At 46.3% G+C, this 18,945-nt stretch overlaps 1 protein-coding gene across 7 annotated transcripts in view; it reads right to left on the reverse strand.

Annotated features, from left to right (window-relative positions):
* ERCC6L2 (ERCC excision repair 6 like 2) overlaps nucleotides 1-18,945 on the reverse strand; it is a 201,719-nt gene that overhangs the window by 17,994 nt on the left and 164,780 nt on the right. For 5 of the 7 annotated variants that reach the window (XM_074395598.1, XM_074395599.1, XM_003938171.4 and 2 more), the window contains 2 exons: nucleotides 16,902-17,083; nucleotides 7,666-10,027 (listed from right to left, as the gene is read on the reverse strand). In XM_074395598.1, coding sequence (XP_074251699.1) covers nucleotides 9,052-10,027; nucleotides 16,902-17,083 — 1,158 coding nt within the window. In that variant the 3' untranslated portion in view covers nucleotides 7,666-9,051. Of the gene's footprint in view, nucleotides 1-7,665; nucleotides 10,028-16,901; nucleotides 17,084-18,945 lie in introns of those variants that run through there. The other 2 variants (XM_074395602.1, XM_074395603.1) reach the window with 2 other exon arrangements.

Raw genomic sequence — 18,945 nt, forward strand, 5'->3', positions numbered from 1 at the left:
ATCCTGTTGTCTCTGGGGTCTTGGTCCTTGTTATCTAGGCCATGGAGTGGTGGAGTGGGATGCTGCTGATTTCTAGACAGGAAATAGGGGCCAGGGACCCTTGCAGTGTCATTTCTGGGTCATGGGAAGGAGTCCGCTAATTAATGATGGAAATCCCACGGGCCTTCCAGGATGTAGGCTGGGCAGCCCAGACCTGGACGCATTCACATGCAAAGGAAGGGGCCGGAAGAGGCTGCAGTGGGCAGGGGCGAGGGATGGGAGAGCGCGCTCAGGGGCCTGTGTCTGTGGGGGAGGGAGAGGGCGGAGCGACACAGGCCGGCCTGGGGGCAGGAGCCCGCGGTGTCTCCAGGAAAGCAGAGGAGGCTGTGGGGGGCGTCGGGGCCAAAGAGCCAAGTGTGGAGACCTGCAGCATCTTGTCCATCTCCAGAAACTCAGACCACCCAGCCTCTAAAGGCAGGTGGATGACTAAGGCGGCCGCGGAGGCATTCCAGATCACACTGAGCCTGAGCCCCACTGCCCGACTCGGCGTGGTTTTTAACAGACACGCGCTGCCGTCCGGCCCGGACCCAGCTGGCGCCGCGGGTCCTTCCACCCCAGTTAGGAAGGCTGGTGGTCTCCGCGGAAGCCCCTGCCAGGGCGAAGAAACTCGGTGTGGGGTGACTGGCCCTGGATTACTCCGTTGCTCACAAGCCGAGTGGCCCTCTGTGCCTCAGCTTCTCCCTCTACAAAACAGAGAGAGTCAGAGCACCGGCCCGGAAGTGTGGTTGGGCAGGTTAAAGGAGAAACGCCACTGGAAGGAGTTAACAAATGACACAGCAAGGGCTGAACACCTGGCAGCGGAAGGCCGCGGCAGCCGTCATTCCCCGCCCAACCCCCCTTAGCCTGCTGAGCCAGACGCGGCCCCCGTGTGTTTTAACGGACTCCTGGGGAAGCGGTGTGGAAAATGGGTTCGGGAGGAGGCCGGCACCTCGGACCCCAGTGGGAGCCGGAGAGGCGGGGCAGGGCCCTTGGCAGGGGGATCCGGGAAATAGTTTGGAGAAGTTTGCGCTAAGGCTTGGTATCAGGTGGGAAGCGGTCACTTGGCCAGGGGCACCGGCTTTGCGGGCAGGAGGGAGGTGGAGCCGGGGAGGCAGCTGCAGGGCCGACCTGCGGGCTGGGGACGGAAGGCCCGGGGCGCGGGGCCGCAGGGCTTCGCCTGGAGGAGCCAGCCTGGGCGCGCCGGGGCGCGGATTCCTCCTGGGCCGGTCGGCTCGGCGGCCGCTGCGCTCGGCACCTGCCAGACGCGCCGCTGCACCCGGCGTCCTTCCTGCCTCCCCCGGGTCCCGTCCTCCGTCCGAGTCCCCTGCCCGCGCCTCCGCCCACGGCTTCCCACGACCTCGGCGCGACGTGGGCGGGATCCGGTGGAGGCCGCTTTCCCGCGGGCCGCCGTCCAGCGCGGGGAAAGGAGCGGACCCTCCCGGCTCCAGGTGCCTGGGTCCCCGGCGGCCTGCGGAGGCCTCGCCCACCAGCCTCGTCTTCGCGCTGGGGCGAGGGCACAGATGGCACTCTGCCCATCGCTCCAGCTGGGGCCCCCCACCCCCCATCGTCCCCGCTAACCGCATTCCACCTCCGCCCAGCCCATGGCCACCCGGGGTCCCCTTCCCGCCTGTCGTTATCCGAGGATTCCTCGCCCCGTGTCCCGCAGGCCGCAGGGGTCTGGAGGATCGAGGGGCGGACCCCGCAGAGGACTGTGCCACCCTCCCTCCCCTCCCCGCGGGGAGCAGTCCCCAGGCCCGCCCCGCGCTCGGTGCCCCGGAGGGACTGGGCTTTCCCCAAGGTGTGCGGCTCGTGGGGACCACGCGCCCTCCGGCTGGACCTCGCTTTCCCGTTTCCGGCTGGCCAGGCCGTCCGTGAATTCGCTTGCTTCCTCTTTTCCTCACAGAAAACGAGCAGCCTGATTCGGAGGAGCGGGTTGCTCGGGGCGGCTCCCCACTCGAGTTGCGGGTTCCGCCGCGGGGGCCCTTCGGAAGCGCGCGGACTCCGGGCGAAGCGGCCTCTGCCCGGACGCAGCCCGACCCTCGCCTGCGGCGGGACTGGGGGCGCGGCGGCCCCGCGGGAGGGCGCAGGGTCCCCGGGACGCCTGAGAGTAACGGGCACGAGGGGAAACGCCGAGCGGCCTCCGTGCGCCGGGCGCAGGCGGTGCCCCCCGGGGCTGGGCCGCCGCGGGACCCCGACACGCAGGACTTTGGGTTCAGCAGCCCGACGCTGCGCGCTGCCTCCGCCGTCTCCCCGCTCCCCGTCCCGCGCGCCCGGAGTGCGGGTGAAGCGTCAGAAGCGCTTTATGCTTGGCCGCCCCAAACCACGAACCTCCGCACCAGAGAGTCCACGTCCCTGCTCCTCTGGGGTTTTAACCGCCAAGGGACACTGGACGAGGGGTGTTCAGCCTTCCCGTTCTCTTAGGCCCGGCCGCTCCCCAACCCGTTTGTAAGGGGCCATTTCTGATGACTCCAGTGCAAAACATGCTTCTCCTTTTGAGCTGCAGACGCCTTCCTTGTTCCCGCCGTAGGGAGAGCATCCATGTGCAGCTGCGTTTCTCGGCGGGTCTTGTCCCTTCGCGCCCACCTACGGGTCATTCTAAGCTTCCCGAGACCTGCTTGTTCACCCCAACACGCCCCAGCACATGGCCGTGCCCTAAGGGGCCTTTGAGGGTATTTTTGGTGAGCGGCACCCCTGCCTGGGCTCCGCGGGGGCCGACTGGATTTGCCCTTTGGTGGCATGTCAGTGAATTAACTGCTGTCCTTGGGACGACTGCCCAATGATTTGGCCTCTGGAGCGTCTCAGGTGTGCATTTCAGAACTCTTCCCATCTTCTCCACCTGTTGAAGGCATATTCCCCTGATACGGTTTGGCTGTGTCCCCACCCAAATCTCACCTTGTACTAATCCCCGCGTCATGGGCGGCACCAGGTGGAGGTACCTGGTCTCCTGCCAGTGAGTTCTCACGAGATCTGATGGCTTCTTAAGGGGCTTCCCCCCATTTCCCTGGGTGCTCATTCTCTCCCGCCAAGCTGGGAGGAAGGTGCTGTTCTTCCCTCTTCACGTGAACTGCCTCCATGATTGCAAGTTTCCTGAGGCCTCCCCAGCTATGCGGAACTGTGAACCAATTAAACTTCTTTATAACTTAACCCAGGTATTTCTTGGGTCTATCTTCACAGCAGCATGAGAACGGACTCATACACCCCCCACATAGAGTAGTGGGAGCGACGGGAGTTGGGACAGGGTAAAGGTGTGATAGGGTCTTGGGACAGAGCGAGCACTGCCTGAGAGAGGGACATGTGGATTGAGGAGTCAGAGGTGACATGGAAAGAACCGGGGGCTCTGCCAGGCATAGGTGAAGGAAGGCCGCTTAGGTACTGGCAGTGGGAAGAGAGAGCAGTGAGTAGCGGACAGAGGAAGCGAAAGCAGAGCACTGGAGCACAACGCTGGGAGGCGAGCAGAGGTGGCTGGGGGTTCTCAAACGGTGCATTCTGGCATTTATGTTTTGAAAAATAATTTTTGTTCCTATTAATGCTTTTATAATAGTTGCAGGAAAGAAGAAAAAATATGAATTAGCTATTATGAGGCTTCTTTTGAAGTTTTTCAGTTCAGAAACATGTCCCATTTTACAAAGTAAGAAAAATCCTAAGTTAAAAAATGTGTGGAGGTCAATAATTGACATTTTAGTCTGACAAGACAACTCACTGGAGCTTCCTTAAAGACATACTAGAAATTCAGAGCTGCAGGCATTTGCCCCCTACCAGATAAACGGAAACAATATAAAGTGAGTTATTTCTTTTGAGACTGAGAGGTCGTTAGCTAATGAAAAAGGTATCTATAGAAAGAGGCATTCTTGATTTTTATCTACAAGACATAGCACTAAAAACCAAGAATGTCAGATGGGTACTATGTCTGTCCATGACAGAAAGGTACCAACCATATTGATATAATTAAGATTGGTCTTAGCAGACACTTCAGCAATAAATATAACCATCATAGTTTAACCTGCAGCAAACCAAATAAAATACATGAAGTGGAACAGAAAAGCAATGCAGGCAAAGGTGGGCAGATTGCTTGAGCCTAGAAGTTCAAGACCAGCCTGGGCAACATGGCGAAACCCTGTCTCTACAAAAAATACAAAAATTAGCCGGGCATGGTGGTGCACATCTGTGGTCCCAGCTACTTGGGAGGCCGAGGTGGGAGGATCCCGCGAGACTGGGAGGCGGAGGCTACAGTGAGCTATGATGGCACCATTGCACTCCAGCTTGGGTGACAAGAGACCCTGTCTCCTTAAAAAAAAAAAATGCTATGTGTAAATTTTTTTCCAATCCTCTTTTAATATAGAAAATGTTTTTTTCAAAATAATGTCTCACATGGAGTGACAATGTAAAAAACAAAGAAAATGGATAATTTCAAATTTATAAGTAAAATTAATATAAAGTCAACTGGCGATCCCATGGACGTCAAAATTTGCCATGTAACACATTTTGAAGAGGTGTTGCGTTTGGTCAATTTTTTTCCATCTTTAAAATTGTGGTAAAATACATATAAAATTTAGCATCTTAATGACTTTTAAGTGTACACTTCAGTGTGACTAAATTCATATTGCTGTGCAACCATCACGACCATCCATCTTGGGCCCCTTTTCATCCTGTAAAGCAAACTCTACATCCATTCATAACTCCCCTTTCTCTCCTCCCTCCAGCACCTGACAACTGCCATTCGACTTTATGAATCTGACTAATCTAGGTACTTCATGTAAGTGGAATCATACAATATTTGTCCTTCTGTGTCTGCATTATTTCACTTTGCATACTGCCCTCAAGGTTCATCTATGTTGTAGCATGTGTCAGAATTGTCTTTCAAGGTTGAGTCATATTCCTGTGTGTTGTATAATGTTTTACTTTTTCATCGATAGGCACTTGGAATGCCTTCTTCATGTTTTGGCTGTTGTGAATAATGCCACTATGAATATAGAGGTATGAATATGTGTGGGTATTTTTATAGGAATGTAACAACGACAACAAAAACCACACACTGGGCTCCATCATGAGCTCAGCTGTATGTAGGGATGGGGGTTGCTGGAAGAAGTCATGGGGCAACTGAAGCACATCTCTGGAAATGGTGTGTCCCTGGGGGACAGGTCAGGCAGGTGAGTCCTGCTCAGTTACAAACCTCAGATAAGCACTGACATGTTAGAATTACCGTGACACTGCTAGAAAAGAAAGGGTGCCTGTTCTGAGCTCTAGACACCCTGATTTAGAGTTTCTTGGCGAGGACTCTAGACATCTGCATGCTCAAAAGCCTCCGCCGTGGGTTCTGATTTGCTACTCTTGGGGCTGGGAACCACACAGCCTTGAACTTGAGAAGGAAGGGCGATCTTTCTTCTTAGGGGCAGAGAGTAAAAACACCAGATGCACTGTTTTTGTGGTGAAACCATGCAAGACCCTATGAGGCAAACTGGGGTGGTCCTTCAGCCAAGCAAAAGTGAGATGTTCTTCCCTCCTGCAACAAATACCAAGTGGAGCCAGCCGTACATGCCACAGTGTACGGGGGCTTTCACTCAGAGGAAAGTGGCTTATGAACCATCCCAGTAAGGCCTCCCAGAAGCACTGGGCAGAGGATACTTTGCAAACTAGTGGAAGATGGAACCAGGAACAAGGTTCAGTGACGTACTCGGTGAGGTCTAGATCCACCGTTAGCTGGATTTGTGACATAAAAACTCTCCATGTTAAAAAAAAAAAAAAAAAAAAAAAAAAAAACCAAAAACCTTTAAGGCAGGCAGTGTTCCCCATTCTTCTGGATTTTATAGACCAGTAAGTTTCAAGTAAATCTTCTGGGACAGCTGATTACCAATTTTTATGTAAGGACAATGAAAAAGACTAAAAGCTACGATCTACCATCAGTTCACAAAAGAGGCTTATTTTGATATCATAAAGGAGGGATAAGTCAGAATTTAAAAACTGCACGCATTGAGCTTTAATCAGAAAATAACCCTGTATTTCCTGTGGCTTTCTCATTTTCTGTGGACGAATGAAACGTTTATCATCATCTCTGCAAACGAAGGCTTCTTTGCCTTGAATACTTAGGGGCAGCTGTACCACTTACAGGTGTTTTGTTTATTTCCTTGAAGAGGTGTTTTCAGGGTATTAAGGAAACTCTGAGGAATTCAAGTGCAAACATCTCTTGGTATCTTGCCTCAGTTTCCAATATTAATAGCTGTGTGGTGAGTGCTCAGCCAGAAACAGTATCATTGCTTTGAAAAGAAGTCAAAAAAAGATTGTGGCAAGTAGAATCATGGAAACTCAAAGCTGGAAGGTTTTCTCAGCAATGATCTCACCCGTGTGGTTTTCCAACTAGTGCTCCGTGGAGCCACAGTAGTGTTGCTTGAATCAACAGATTTCCATTTTAACTGTTATACTAGTTAAGTTTCTGATTAAGATACAGTTCAGTTGCTTTTCAAAAAAATGGCTACCACTGATCCAATCCATCACCGATTTAAAGGGGAAATTAAGGCTAAAAGGAGGTGAGGGATTTGCTTGAGGCCGCTCATTCCGTTGGCAGAACTTGGCGACACGTCACCAGTGGAATGGGGGTAGGAAGAATCCTGTCAAACCTTCCTCGTGTCTGTTCTCAGGTCATCAATGGTTGAACCAAATCTTTCTATCGCTCCATTGCGGGGAGTCCACGCCACCTGACAGCTTCCTTCTGAAACAGACGGGCTCCTTTTCGTACTGGACTCTGCATTCTACCTGGCACACTTCTGTCCATGATAATAGCGATAAATATTTCACTGACAACTGCAGGAAACTAACGTTTAAACTCCAGTTACGCATTTTTGCTCCCATTTTTTACTACTACTGTTAAAAGTTTCCTTAACAGCGTTTCTTGGCCGGGCGCAGTGGCTCACACCTGCAATCCCAGCACTTTGAGAGGCTGAGGCAGGCAGACCACTTGAGGCCAGGATTTCGAAACCAGCCTGACCAAAATGGCCAAACTCCATCTCTATTAAAAATACAAAAAAAAAAAAAAAAAAAAAAAAAAGGCCAGGTGTGGTGGTACACACCTGTAATCCTAGCTACTCAGGAGGCTGAGGCCTGAGAGTCTTTTGAACCTGGGAGGTGGAGACTGCAGTGAGCTGAGATCATGCCACTGCACTCCAGCCTGGGACAGAGTAAGACTCCATCTCAACAAAATAGAACAAAACAAAACCGTACTTCTTCATATGTGAAGAGTATAGAGCTAATATTTACATGAATATCACTATTTACAAGGCATTAACGTTTGCACTACATTGTCTAGTATGTAAACTGAAATGAAGTGGTCTCTCCTTATCAGTACTCCTCAGATAGCTGATCATACTGTAGACTGAAGGAATCTACAATCAAGTCTATCACAGACTATACCACCCATTCGTTGTGTAGAAGGCCCCTCAATGGCAAAACGTAGCATTTGATAAGTCTGGACACAACTCGGCTGCGCAAATAAACTCTATATAACTTAAACCAGTGTTTTCGCACCGTGGTTCCTAATCATGGGCCATGAAATTCAATTCAGTGGGCTGAGAGCTTTAACACACACAAAGCCATCCCCCTACCAAACACATTCCTAGAAGAAAAAATGTCAAAGCATGTCACATGCCCACAAGTAAATATTTCATAAACATTTTATTTCAATCATATATATATGTATGAACACATGTACTGAGTCATGATATAAAATGCATTTTACAGTTCTCTAGGGCAAAACATTGCTTTAAAGAAAAGCATACTCGGCCAATCAGTCCCTTGGGAAGACTTTTTTTTTTTTTTTTTTTTCCACTTCTGAGCAATGACTCCACATCTTGGTACACGGAAGCCCTCTCTCAATTCGGTAGTAGTGCTCTGTAGCACAGCCAGTTCCCGGCTCAGGCCGTTTTCCGGAGGGATGCATCCTTCACTCGCGGCCCTGTGAGATACCTGACGGACTGCTGCAGCGGTGCATCTGAACCTGTAGCAGAGGCAGCTCAGGTCTGCCTACAGCGTGCACGCATGACGCCAGGGGCTTTCTGCCGTGATTTTTCACTGACATGATTTCCTTTCATTCACCTGTAGGAATGGTCTAACCACTGATGACCTGATGTACAGGCCTGACATGTACATCAAGCTCCTAGCACAGAATACAGGGGCTGAGTGAAAGCTTCTGAATACTCAACAGTGAGCACATTCATTTTGTTATAAACCATATAAATTAAATTCAAAATGTAACAGTTTCTAACAAAATACAAAGTATACTCATTTCTTCATACTTAAGAACTACAAAAGTACTATATAAACCCTTATTTATATTGATTAAATCACAATAGGTATATAAAAAGTTGAGGCACTGGTGTCTGTGGCTAAAGGTAGTAATCACATCTCATACAGTAAAATGTTTTAACATTAACCTTTAAATTCTGAGCTGTTGCAAAATCACTATTTTAAGACCATATATACAATATATATCATATATTTAGTACTAGTTATGACTTTTTTCTAAAATAATAGAATATGATATCCAGGGAAAAAGAAAATACCTAATAACTTTCCCAAGTGCTAGTAAAAAAACACATCAGTGTACACCGGATTTGAGGGTGGACATGATTCAGCCAGTGAGTCACTGGGAGAGCGGAGCAAAGCTTTTTTAAACTGGAAGGGCACTCACACTGATTTGATTCAGACCCTTCATCTTTCATACTGAGAAACAATGCTCACCAGGGCAAGTGTCACATCATTATGTAACACAACAAGAAAGATGCCCCAGGTCTCTTACTAACAAACCTAGAATCTTTTCCATTTCATAGCAGAGGTTTACACTATAAATATAATTATATTCTTGAAAGATCAAATCAAATATCAAGCAAAACAAATCCATGATAATACTTCAGACTTTAAAAAATCCTAAAGCAAGAATTTAATAAAAATATATGTCAATGACTGTGTTGAAGATAATTAGTGTGGAATACAGTGCCACAGACAGTGACGGCAGCCATTCACTGGTACGGTAATTCACCTATATGCTTATATAGTACTCTGTGTACTGGTTGTGTTTTCATCTGTATCACTTGAGTTAAACTTCTTCCATAAAAATTTCTCATTTGATTTCCAAAGAGAAGCTGCTGGCTCTTCTCTCCTTGTGGAGGGTGCTGCTAGAGGTGCTTTTTCACACAGAGTCTCTATTACTGCCAGGTCTGTGAGTTTACAAAGACTCTCGTCATTCTGCTCATTCAAGATGTCCCAGAAATCTTTTGGTCTCTGTTTTGCTTTTTCCATGGGCCTTGAAAGAACTTTCTTTGGTGGTTGCGTGGGACTGTTGCCGTGACTTTTAAAAAGGTCATCAAGAATAGAGGTATCACCAAGTAAGCTGCTCACAGAAGTCTTTTCCAGCACAGGATTTTCTATCTTTTTGTTTTCCAATTTGAGAAGGGGTTCTTTTCTTGAAACGCCCGTTCTCGTGAGGTCCTGTGGGTCTTTCACGGTATTTTCAAACCTTCTCTCACGTGCTTCAGACTCACTGTTCAGAGAACGGGATGTTGCAGCACCTTCAGATGCTTGGCTGTTTTTCGCACTGTCAATCTCTCGAGTAGAACTAACAGGTGATTTCTTAGTTTCTGCATCATTAGAAAATACCTCTTCTCTACAAGAATGACAATTTTGAAACTTAATTGACTTTCCTTTATATGTTTTTGGGCAGCCAATTTGAGAAATTTTGTTGGTAGAATCTTTAAACGACAAGGTTTCAGAATCTGACAGCCTTGCTTTCACGAGAGGTTTTCTTTTTTCAGATTTCTTTCTGATGCGCTCTCCTTTCTCAAAGGCAGAATTGTTGAATTCTGATGCAGAATCCACAAACAGTTCTTTTACCTCCGGATACTGAGAAGCATAAAAGTCCCTTAGCATTTTCTGTCGTTCTTCTGATGTGGCACTGGTTATACGTTTAGCAAATTCATTTACAGAAGACGAGTTAAAGTGAGAGGCCATTTCTTCAAATTGTTTTCTAAAGATTAAATGAACAAAACTGGTAGTTAGTTTCATTACATTTTATGTTGAAAGAACTCATCATCAGTAACAGGAAATGTAGAGCCCAAGGAAGACAATCTTGCTCCTTTAGCATATGCCTGCTGAATTCCACAATGAAAATGCATTTTATCCTAGTAGAATGAGGCCTCTTCCCTCACGCTACTGAGAAAAGTAATTTAGCTCATGAAATCGCCAGCTTTGTAAGTTATTTTGATTTATGCTATTACATTAGGTATTTCCTGGGAATTACGGAGGCCCAGCATGCTACGCCTCCAGTGATCCCATTTATGACTGACACGAGGATCATGATTTATAGAATCTGTACTTGAAAATCTTAAGAAATAAAATTGTCAGAGAAGAATCTTAACTAAAAGAGCAAATTCTGAAAAATTAAGAAAGACGCTTGCTTTCCCCTTCCCTCTCCTTGCCCCCTTCTACAAATACAATGTAGAAATCGCACAAGACTTTTTGATGAGCCCAAAGGCAAGTCCTAAACTGATCGACCTAGATGACTTTTCCCCAGTTGATATAGACACCTAAGTTAAGAAGTGAGATGCTATTAGAAGTGTATTGTATTGTTAGCGTAAGATACTAATAAAAGCTGTTGTATGCATGTATGAGAAAATGGGCCTTCAATAACCTTGGTACGATCGAGGCAGGAAGATTTGAGGACGTGGGCAATGAGCCCTGCTCCTTTCCCTAAATGAGGGTGCTATAGACTAAACTGCACCCAAATCACGTGACGCTCCCTAACCAACAACACGACAATATTTGGAGTTGTGCCTTCAGGAGGTAATTAAGGTTAAATGAGGTCAAAAGTGTGGGGCCCTGATCCAACAGGATTAGTGTCCTCAGAAGAGATGCCAGAGAACCCACACAGTTTTGTTCTCTCCTCCCTCTTCCTCTTTGCCCTGTGAGGACACAGGGAGATGGTGGCCACTCGTCAGCCAGGAAGAGGGCTCTCACCAGAAACTGAATCAGGTAACTTCTTACTGTTGGCCATCCAGCCTCCAGAACTGTGGAAAAAATTTCTGTTGTTTAAGCCACCCAGTCTACAGTATTGTGTTATCACAATCCAAGCAGACTAAGACAGAGGGTATTGCTTTGCTGATGATGAGTTGAGGCCATGAGACAGGACAGCTCCATGTTTATAAATACTCCTTTGAACAAAAGTCATAGATAGTGAGTGTAGCAGCATATGATTAAAAGTTCTAAAGTTTTAGAAATTGTATTTCATACCATAGTTCCTTAAAACATTCATTTATTCACTCAACAAATGTTTAGAGCCTGTTACGTGCTAGGCTCTATAGCATGAACTATGTAACAGCAAGTAAGACTCCGTTTCCTATCTTTGAAGAGTCTACAGTTTACCTGCCGGAGACAAATGCCTGAAAATCAAACTAGAATAGAGTGATAAACCCAAAATGTAAATGTACTATGAGGTAAATATGGGGCTCTACTGGCACTCATAGAAAGGGAGCCTAGGTTAGTGACTGGTGGTAGGCAAGGTGGGTAGAAAAGGCATCTCTTCCTGACAAGTCGGGCAGGTAATGATGAATGAGGAAGTCTCCTAGGGGGAGGGGGCGCATGTACAGGCTCAGGCCCAAGATAACCTGGTTCGCGGAGGCGCAGGAGAAACTGCAAGGAAGACGCTAAAAATCACAGGGGGTCTGTGTGCCAAGTTCAGAAGTTTGAATTGTATCCTATGACAACCGAGAATCCTTAGCATAAAACAGTAATTTACTTTTAATGTACGAAAGTAGAAGCTTCAATGCCACTTTTATTTTTTTGACACGCAGACCAGGTTATAATAGCTTGTGTTTCCTTTGCCGTTAGTGGCAGACCGTAAAGCATGCTCACAACTTTCCTTTGTGGCCTCAGATGGGCCCATGGCTTCTAATCCTCACTACACTGTCTTGTTAACTTCCCCTGATCCAGATAGCATACATGCTTGATCAGCAGCCACTCTCATCTCATAAATATAAGCAGAATATTTAATAACACATACACAAGACACCAAATTTCTGTCCTGGAAACTGCCAACGTTCTTGCTGGACAGTAACAAGCATGTATTTAAGAGGTTCCAGTTTTCATTTCACATGAAGTAATGAGATATTACCGTTTATTAATCACCTCCAAATCCATTTTCATGGACATTCTAATAAATATTTGTGCTTGTAAAGATTAAGTGATTGGCAAGGTTACAAGCTGATGTCTTTTATTTATCCAAGACTTGGGGTGTCTCAGCAGCTGCCAAAGTAACTTCGCCTCTGCTGTGCCGAAACCGTGACCTCTTCCGTAACCCGTCGCCTCTGGGTGCAGAGGTGCTTCTCACCTCATTGGATCTGATTAGTCTGCAAGTACACTATGCCACGTGGTTGTTGCTTACAGGATAAGCTGTAATTATCACTCGTTTTATTTTTGCCGTCCAACTGGCTTTCCTAATTCTGGGCCTTCAGAATTTTCTCTAAGAGTGGAAGAAACTACAGGGGACAACCGGAGGGCATGAGGCAGCCACTCTGTGAAGAAAAATGAGTCAACGGAAGTAGATTCCATAACCCACTTCGGGAAAGGGGAGAAAAAGGAAACCAAAGATACATCTCTTTCAGCACGTGTGCCAAAGCAGTTAGGGGTCACGGATGTGATTCATGATCCCCTCTCTTTCCGGAGGAAGTGGGGTGAAACGCAGCTCACTTCATCCTCTGTCTGCCTAAGCTTCTGGAAGAAGAGGTGGGACTGAATGCCTCAGATGATCATGTGACTGCAGCAGAAGGGGGTACAGTCTGGATTCTGATTGACTAGGACGGTTCATGGAAAAGAGGGTGGAAAAATGTCCATGGTCAGACGGTTTTTAATTCTACATCCCTAACTGGTAACCAAAGCCAGTGAGGCACATAGTGATTGAAACACTTGAACTTGCCACTAGAACTCAACAAAGCTGACGAGCCTGTCATTGCTCAGCCCATGGCTCAAGATGTGTACGCAGAATGCTGTACGGCATGGTGTCCATTCCAAAAGCAAACTCCCAACCATTGCAGGTGCTGTATCAGTCACTTTCACAGTGCTGACTGCAACGTGTGATCTGGTGCCCGAGCTGAAGGACTTCATCAGGCCAGACAGACCCACTGTTGGAGAGCAAGGCAAGACAGCGCCATGGTGCCTGACTACGAAAACATGAGTAATGCTACCATCAAGCGCAAGGTTGTGAGGGATGCTTTCTCGCTGAGCTATCATGCTGTGTGCAAACTCACCTGTAACCTGATGCAGCAGATGAGCAAAAGATTCAGTGCCCCACTCTCAGGTGCCAGGAGGCACCACAGCCTCCATCAACTCAGCCCGGCATGTGACTTCAAAGAAGCCACAGCATGAGTAGCTACCAAGGGCCTTGACATCAAGATAACACGATTACTCTTTGCAACTTGGTGCCAACCCGAACCTTCGGGTCACTGCGTGTGCCTTCATAAGTAAGTTTAAGCTCATCACAACCTTTTCCGAAATGACCTCAAATGTTACAATGTGACGTTTCATTGAGGAAGGATTCAGTCATGCCTCACTGTCTCTGGTATAGGTTGTGACATAATGAAATTCATGAGTGTTGAAGGATGACTCACTGAGAAACACGGGGAAGAACTCTTTCCATTTCTTAGAATTATTCTGACTCAGAGGGCACAAAGAATTAGCACTTGCAAAATTCCCTAATCTTTGTAAGGTCGCAAATGCATGGATACCTCTTTCAGACACTACAAGTCAACAGAGGAGTGCCCTTCCAAACTTCCTGATGATGATGTTGAAGAGGCAGTTTCAAAACCACCTCTCAAGAAGGCACTGACGAGCAAAGAAGGTGAAGGACAGCTGATGCCCATTCTCCAACTGGCCGTGCCAGGGGGCTGGGGGACCAGCTCTTCCCTGGGCAGCAGGGGAACCAGCTGCCTGAGAGTTGCCAAACACCCACAGAAAGTATTTTGTACCCACCGAGCCTGAGACATTTCCCACTGCCCCCAGAAGCCAGCAGGACCAGTCCGACCACGCCTTTCATCCCTGTTAATCTCAGTTATTCATTACCACTGGTCTCTCATCCCCTCCTACTGTATATCTTGATCTAATCCAATCCTCCACCCTACCAAGGCTTCCTTTAGTGCTCCTGGAACCAACAGCCCTCCAAGTCTTCTGCTTCTACGCTGAACAGTCCTGTGCTCTGATGATGCCGCCTCTTCCCATGCAGTCCTTGCAAGGCAAGGCTGTTCCATCCCACAGCTCTCCAAACTCAGAGTTAGTGCTTCTAGACACTGCTGCTTCCAGATCATTCTCTACTCAGAAAACTCCTTCCCCTCTTTAATGTTTATGCCATCCAGCTAAACTGTTCTTTCCTCAATCTTAAGTGTGCCCTTCGTTGCTTCCCGCTAGCAGCTAAACTCTCAAGATCCTGGATTAATCTTGCTTCCCACTCCATCTCCTGCCATCATTCTCGGTAACATCAACATCCATGCGGATGTCCCACCCAATACCTGTCCCACCACTCTCTTTGGCTCACCTCCAAACTCACCCCAACTCCACGTTGGCCCCTGCTCCCAAGGTTATAAACTGCCATCGTCATTACCATCAACAGCTCAACCTCTATGCCCCTGACTTAGGCATCTCACGCTCCAGCTCAGCTGCTTGATGACCACCCACAGTAGCAATGCCCGGATATGCTGGCGACCTCAAATCCTCAAATCCACTGACTCTTGTGCTTTTGCACTATCCACCGGCCTCCCCTGTCCAGCTCAGGTCTAACCTCACTTTATAATCGTTCCTTTACATTCTTCAGCTTCCTTGCTTCTCTCTCCCACCATTCTAACCCCTGGCCAGACCCAGCCATTTCTCTACCTGTGTCGGCAACAGAGCAACTGAAGCTTGCTGAATAAAATGTGAACACTGGACAGATGATTTTCCTGAAATTATTCTCACATGGGAACGTAACGCCACCCAGAAATTCTAGTCCCATTAAGCTTGCTTTCCTACTTTAGGAATGATTTGTTTCCTAACTTCTCTCGCCCTACATCTTTCTCCCTCTGAACTGACGGCTTCAGTTCTCAATTCACTAAGACAACGTCCCATCTGTGCCTGTGTTTGTCCCTCCGCTTTCAGTGCTTCTCAAAGGCCAGGCCGTGCCTATGGTCTGGGCACCGCCCTCCGCCGCTTCCAGGCCTTCCCTCTTTCAGTTTTCACTCTCTGGCATGATCTCCTTTTGTCCTATTATGAGTCTTTTCCCTCAACACAGCAGGTTCTGTTACCTCCTCAACTGTAAGACCCCACAATGCCCTCCAGCTACTGCTGCGTTTTACGTCCAAACTTAACGGCAGCCGCTTCCTGTCGGGGTCTGCCCACTGCTTCCATCCAAGCTTACAGCGCCGGCTGCCTCCTGCAGAGCCTGCCAACTGCCTTGCAGGTGGCTCCTGCCAAGGTACCTGCTGAGCGCTCTGCTGCCACCTCCAGTGGGCAGTTTCCCACTTCATCCGCTTCTGGTTCTCTGCAGCATTTGATAAAGTTAAGAGCCCCCTCCTTTTAAAACCCTCTCACTACTCCTGGACTTCAGAACCCAACACTGCCTCTTACGCCGCCTCCACTCTCTCCTGGGGCTTCTCTCCTCCTCTCTGCGTTCTGTTCCTAGGCTGCTCACACAGTCTCACGGTTCTGAAGACCATTTATTAACTCCATGCTGATGACTCCCAAATTTAAACCTTTAATCCCCAAATCCAGAGAAACATACATACGTTGCCTATTTGACCTTTCCAAAGAATGTCACATTTAATATAAGCAAAAGGGAACTCTTGACATGTTTCCTCTCTGAACTTGCTTCTCTTGGGTTTTCCTCATTCAGTACCTCCACTCTGTTGCTCAACACCGAAAGAAGTAATCTTGATCTCTCTCTTTCCCAAACCAGTCCGTCGCCAAGCTGAATTCATCCACTTGACTCTGTCCTCAAGGCAACCACTCTGGTGCAAACCCCCTCACCAAGTGCCTTCTCGTCTCCCGTATCCACTCTGCCCTCTTCCACAGGGAAGCTGGAACCATCTTTTAAAAAGATACATAGCTAGTGCCATCCTTCAACAGTTTTCCACTGCACTTAAACAAATCCAAACTCTTTCCGTAGCCTCCAAGGGTTTACAAGCTCCAGCCCCACCTGCGTCTCTACCCCCATCTCGTGCTACTTTCTGGTTGGTTTATTCTGCACTAAGGCCACAGTGCTCCTCTCAGCTCCTTGACCACACCAAACCTCTTCCCTCCTAGGAGATGCTCCTACTCTGGTTCTCTGCACGGTTATCCTTCAGCTCTTAACTTAAATGCTACCTGTGTAGGGAGTCTGTCCTGACTTCCCAAAAGAAAGGTGGATCCACGTCCCCTCCCCATCCCATTGTTCTCTTTCAGGGCAGCTTGTCCATTTTTTTCTTCTAACGTGCCATTTTGTAATTATTTGTAGGTTTACTTTTTAAAATTTTATGGTTTGATGCCAGCCCCATTCCTCTGTACTGGAGGCTCTGTGTCATTTTTACACAGTATCGTCAAGACTCAGCACAATGCCTAAGTATATATTAGGTGCTCAAAAAATATTCAATGACTGAATGAATAAAATGCGCTTAAGTATTTCATTTCTTTGTATAACATGATATCCCCTTTTTTTGGTAATCAATTCAGGGATTGGCCTTCTAACAACATCTAAAACATCTGCAATTTATTTTTGAAATTCAGATTTTTCTGAAATATTCCGATCTCGGGTATGGTTATAACTCAAATATTTGTATATTTTACTAAGGAGCTACATTTCTTTTGAGATTTATTCTTCAAGTCTAGTGTTGTCAGAGACAACATACCTGCGGATTCCTTTTGGTGTTTCTCCAATTATGAAGATGGTCTGGTGTGTACGGTAGACTTTTTTCTTCTTCTGGCTTACAGGGTGTGAAATATAAAGAGGAAGTGAAATGCTGCCTTCACTTGGTTGCTGGCCTTTCTTTGTGTGTGGCAATGTATCTGCATCCACTTTTTCTTTATATGTCTGAAAAAAAGAAAGGAACCAAAAGCTATGTCTGAAAAGATAGTTATTGTTTGTCAAATGAGAATGTCTTACTTTTTTCCAATACTCTTTATAATGAAGTAAATAATATTCTCTAACTGAAATCATTGTCAGAAGATGTTAACCTAGATCTTTAAAAAGATGACACAGGCAAAAGTTACTTTTTTTATACCTTTCTTTCAGCTATAAAAGTAATGGCAATAATATGATATTTTCATTGTCAAGACTGTGGGCATACTGATACATATGTTGATATCTACTGTACCAAAGGATAAAAATTAATGATTATATACACAATAGTATAAACATGTGTCCTGGGGCTTCTCTTCTCTCTGTGCTCTGTTCCTAGGCTGCTCACACAGGCTTGTGTGTGAGAGCAAAAAAATCTCTAATTTAGTAACTGCAAAATTAACAAGCAGTCTTTCAGTCATCTAATTTCATATAATAGATAAATGTAAATAATAAATAAATAAGAAACCATAAATCTTACATTTCAACTTCCACTGGGTTGTTAGAATATTTAGTGATTTTGAGATGCTAACTACAGTTGGCTGAATTACAGATGGAATCACACTCCTTTTACAGAGACTATGGATTGCCTGCCTAACATAAATTTTACTGACAGTGAGCCAAGAAAAAAAAAAATAGTCCCAGTTTTCCTGACAAGACAATATGGCATAAATACGCAGAAAGTCCTCATTCAATTCCAAAAAGAGAAATAGTGGATACAATTTAACAATAACAACAACAAAATTACATTGGAGCTCAAAAGCGAGAAAACATGTCTAGGTTCCTCAAACGAGGAAGTCCCACAGTGGTGAGTGAGAGCTGAGGCTCAGCGGCCCTAGGGGTACGGCCTTCAGTTACAGTCTACAGCACACGTGTGTCGAGGGGAGATGGAAATGGTTTAACTCCCTGCACTAAACAACAAAGAAACACCAAACACAACAGGAATGAGAAGGAGTGTGATGTGCAAATTAAGCCAGGAAAGCCAAACCTGGGCTAGAAGCAGGCCACTTTCTTACTCTAGATAGAATCACTGGTGACAAACAGGAATGCCCAGTTGGTGCCATGTGTGGAATCTGACTTTGTACCATTTGATAGTATGGAAACTCTAGGCTGAAAATCAACATAAGAAATGTGTCCAGAACTAGTGAAAACCATAGATCTCAATGAGGGTTGAATAAAAACACACCATAGGAAGACTATCATAATCCAGAGAATGTTTTTGATTCCAGTGAGAACAGGAGGAGTTCGGATAAAAATTATAAATAACATATAAAACCTACCATCATGAAAATGAGCACATGTAACAAGTATAAGAAATGAAATCTGAGGAATTATCTATAATAAAGCAATCTGAAAGAGGAATTTATTTATGAATGAATAAATGAATGACAGTCTTGTTCTGTCACTCAATCTGGAGTGCAGTGGCATGATCACAGCTCACTGCAGTTGATAAATTGGAAGAAAAAATTACTCAGAATGAAGTGCAGAGATTAAAAAAATTAGGAAAGTTAAGAGACAGAAGACACACTAAAGTTTCTAAAATGCTAAAAGGAGAAAATGGAAGAGATAATGCCAAAGAGATGATGGCAGAGACCTATAAAAGAAAGGAAACCTCAAATTGAAAAAGAAAATCCCTAGTAGGAAAAATAAAAATAAATCTGTATTTTGTTATATCACAGATAAAGGTTATACCTTAAAAATTACCAGAGAAAGAGGATAATATCCTACAAAGAAATGCCAAATCAGGCCAGGCACAGTGGCTCACACCTGTTAATTCCAGCACTTTGGGAGGCTGATGCAGGCAGACTGCTTTCAGTCCATGAGTTCAAGATCAG

Source organism: Saimiri boliviensis, chromosome 2, assembly GCF_048565385.1.
Source record: "Saimiri boliviensis isolate mSaiBol1 chromosome 2, mSaiBol1.pri, whole genome shotgun sequence".
In the NCBI taxonomy this organism is placed as follows: Eukaryota; Metazoa; Chordata; class Mammalia; order Primates; family Cebidae; genus Saimiri; species Saimiri boliviensis.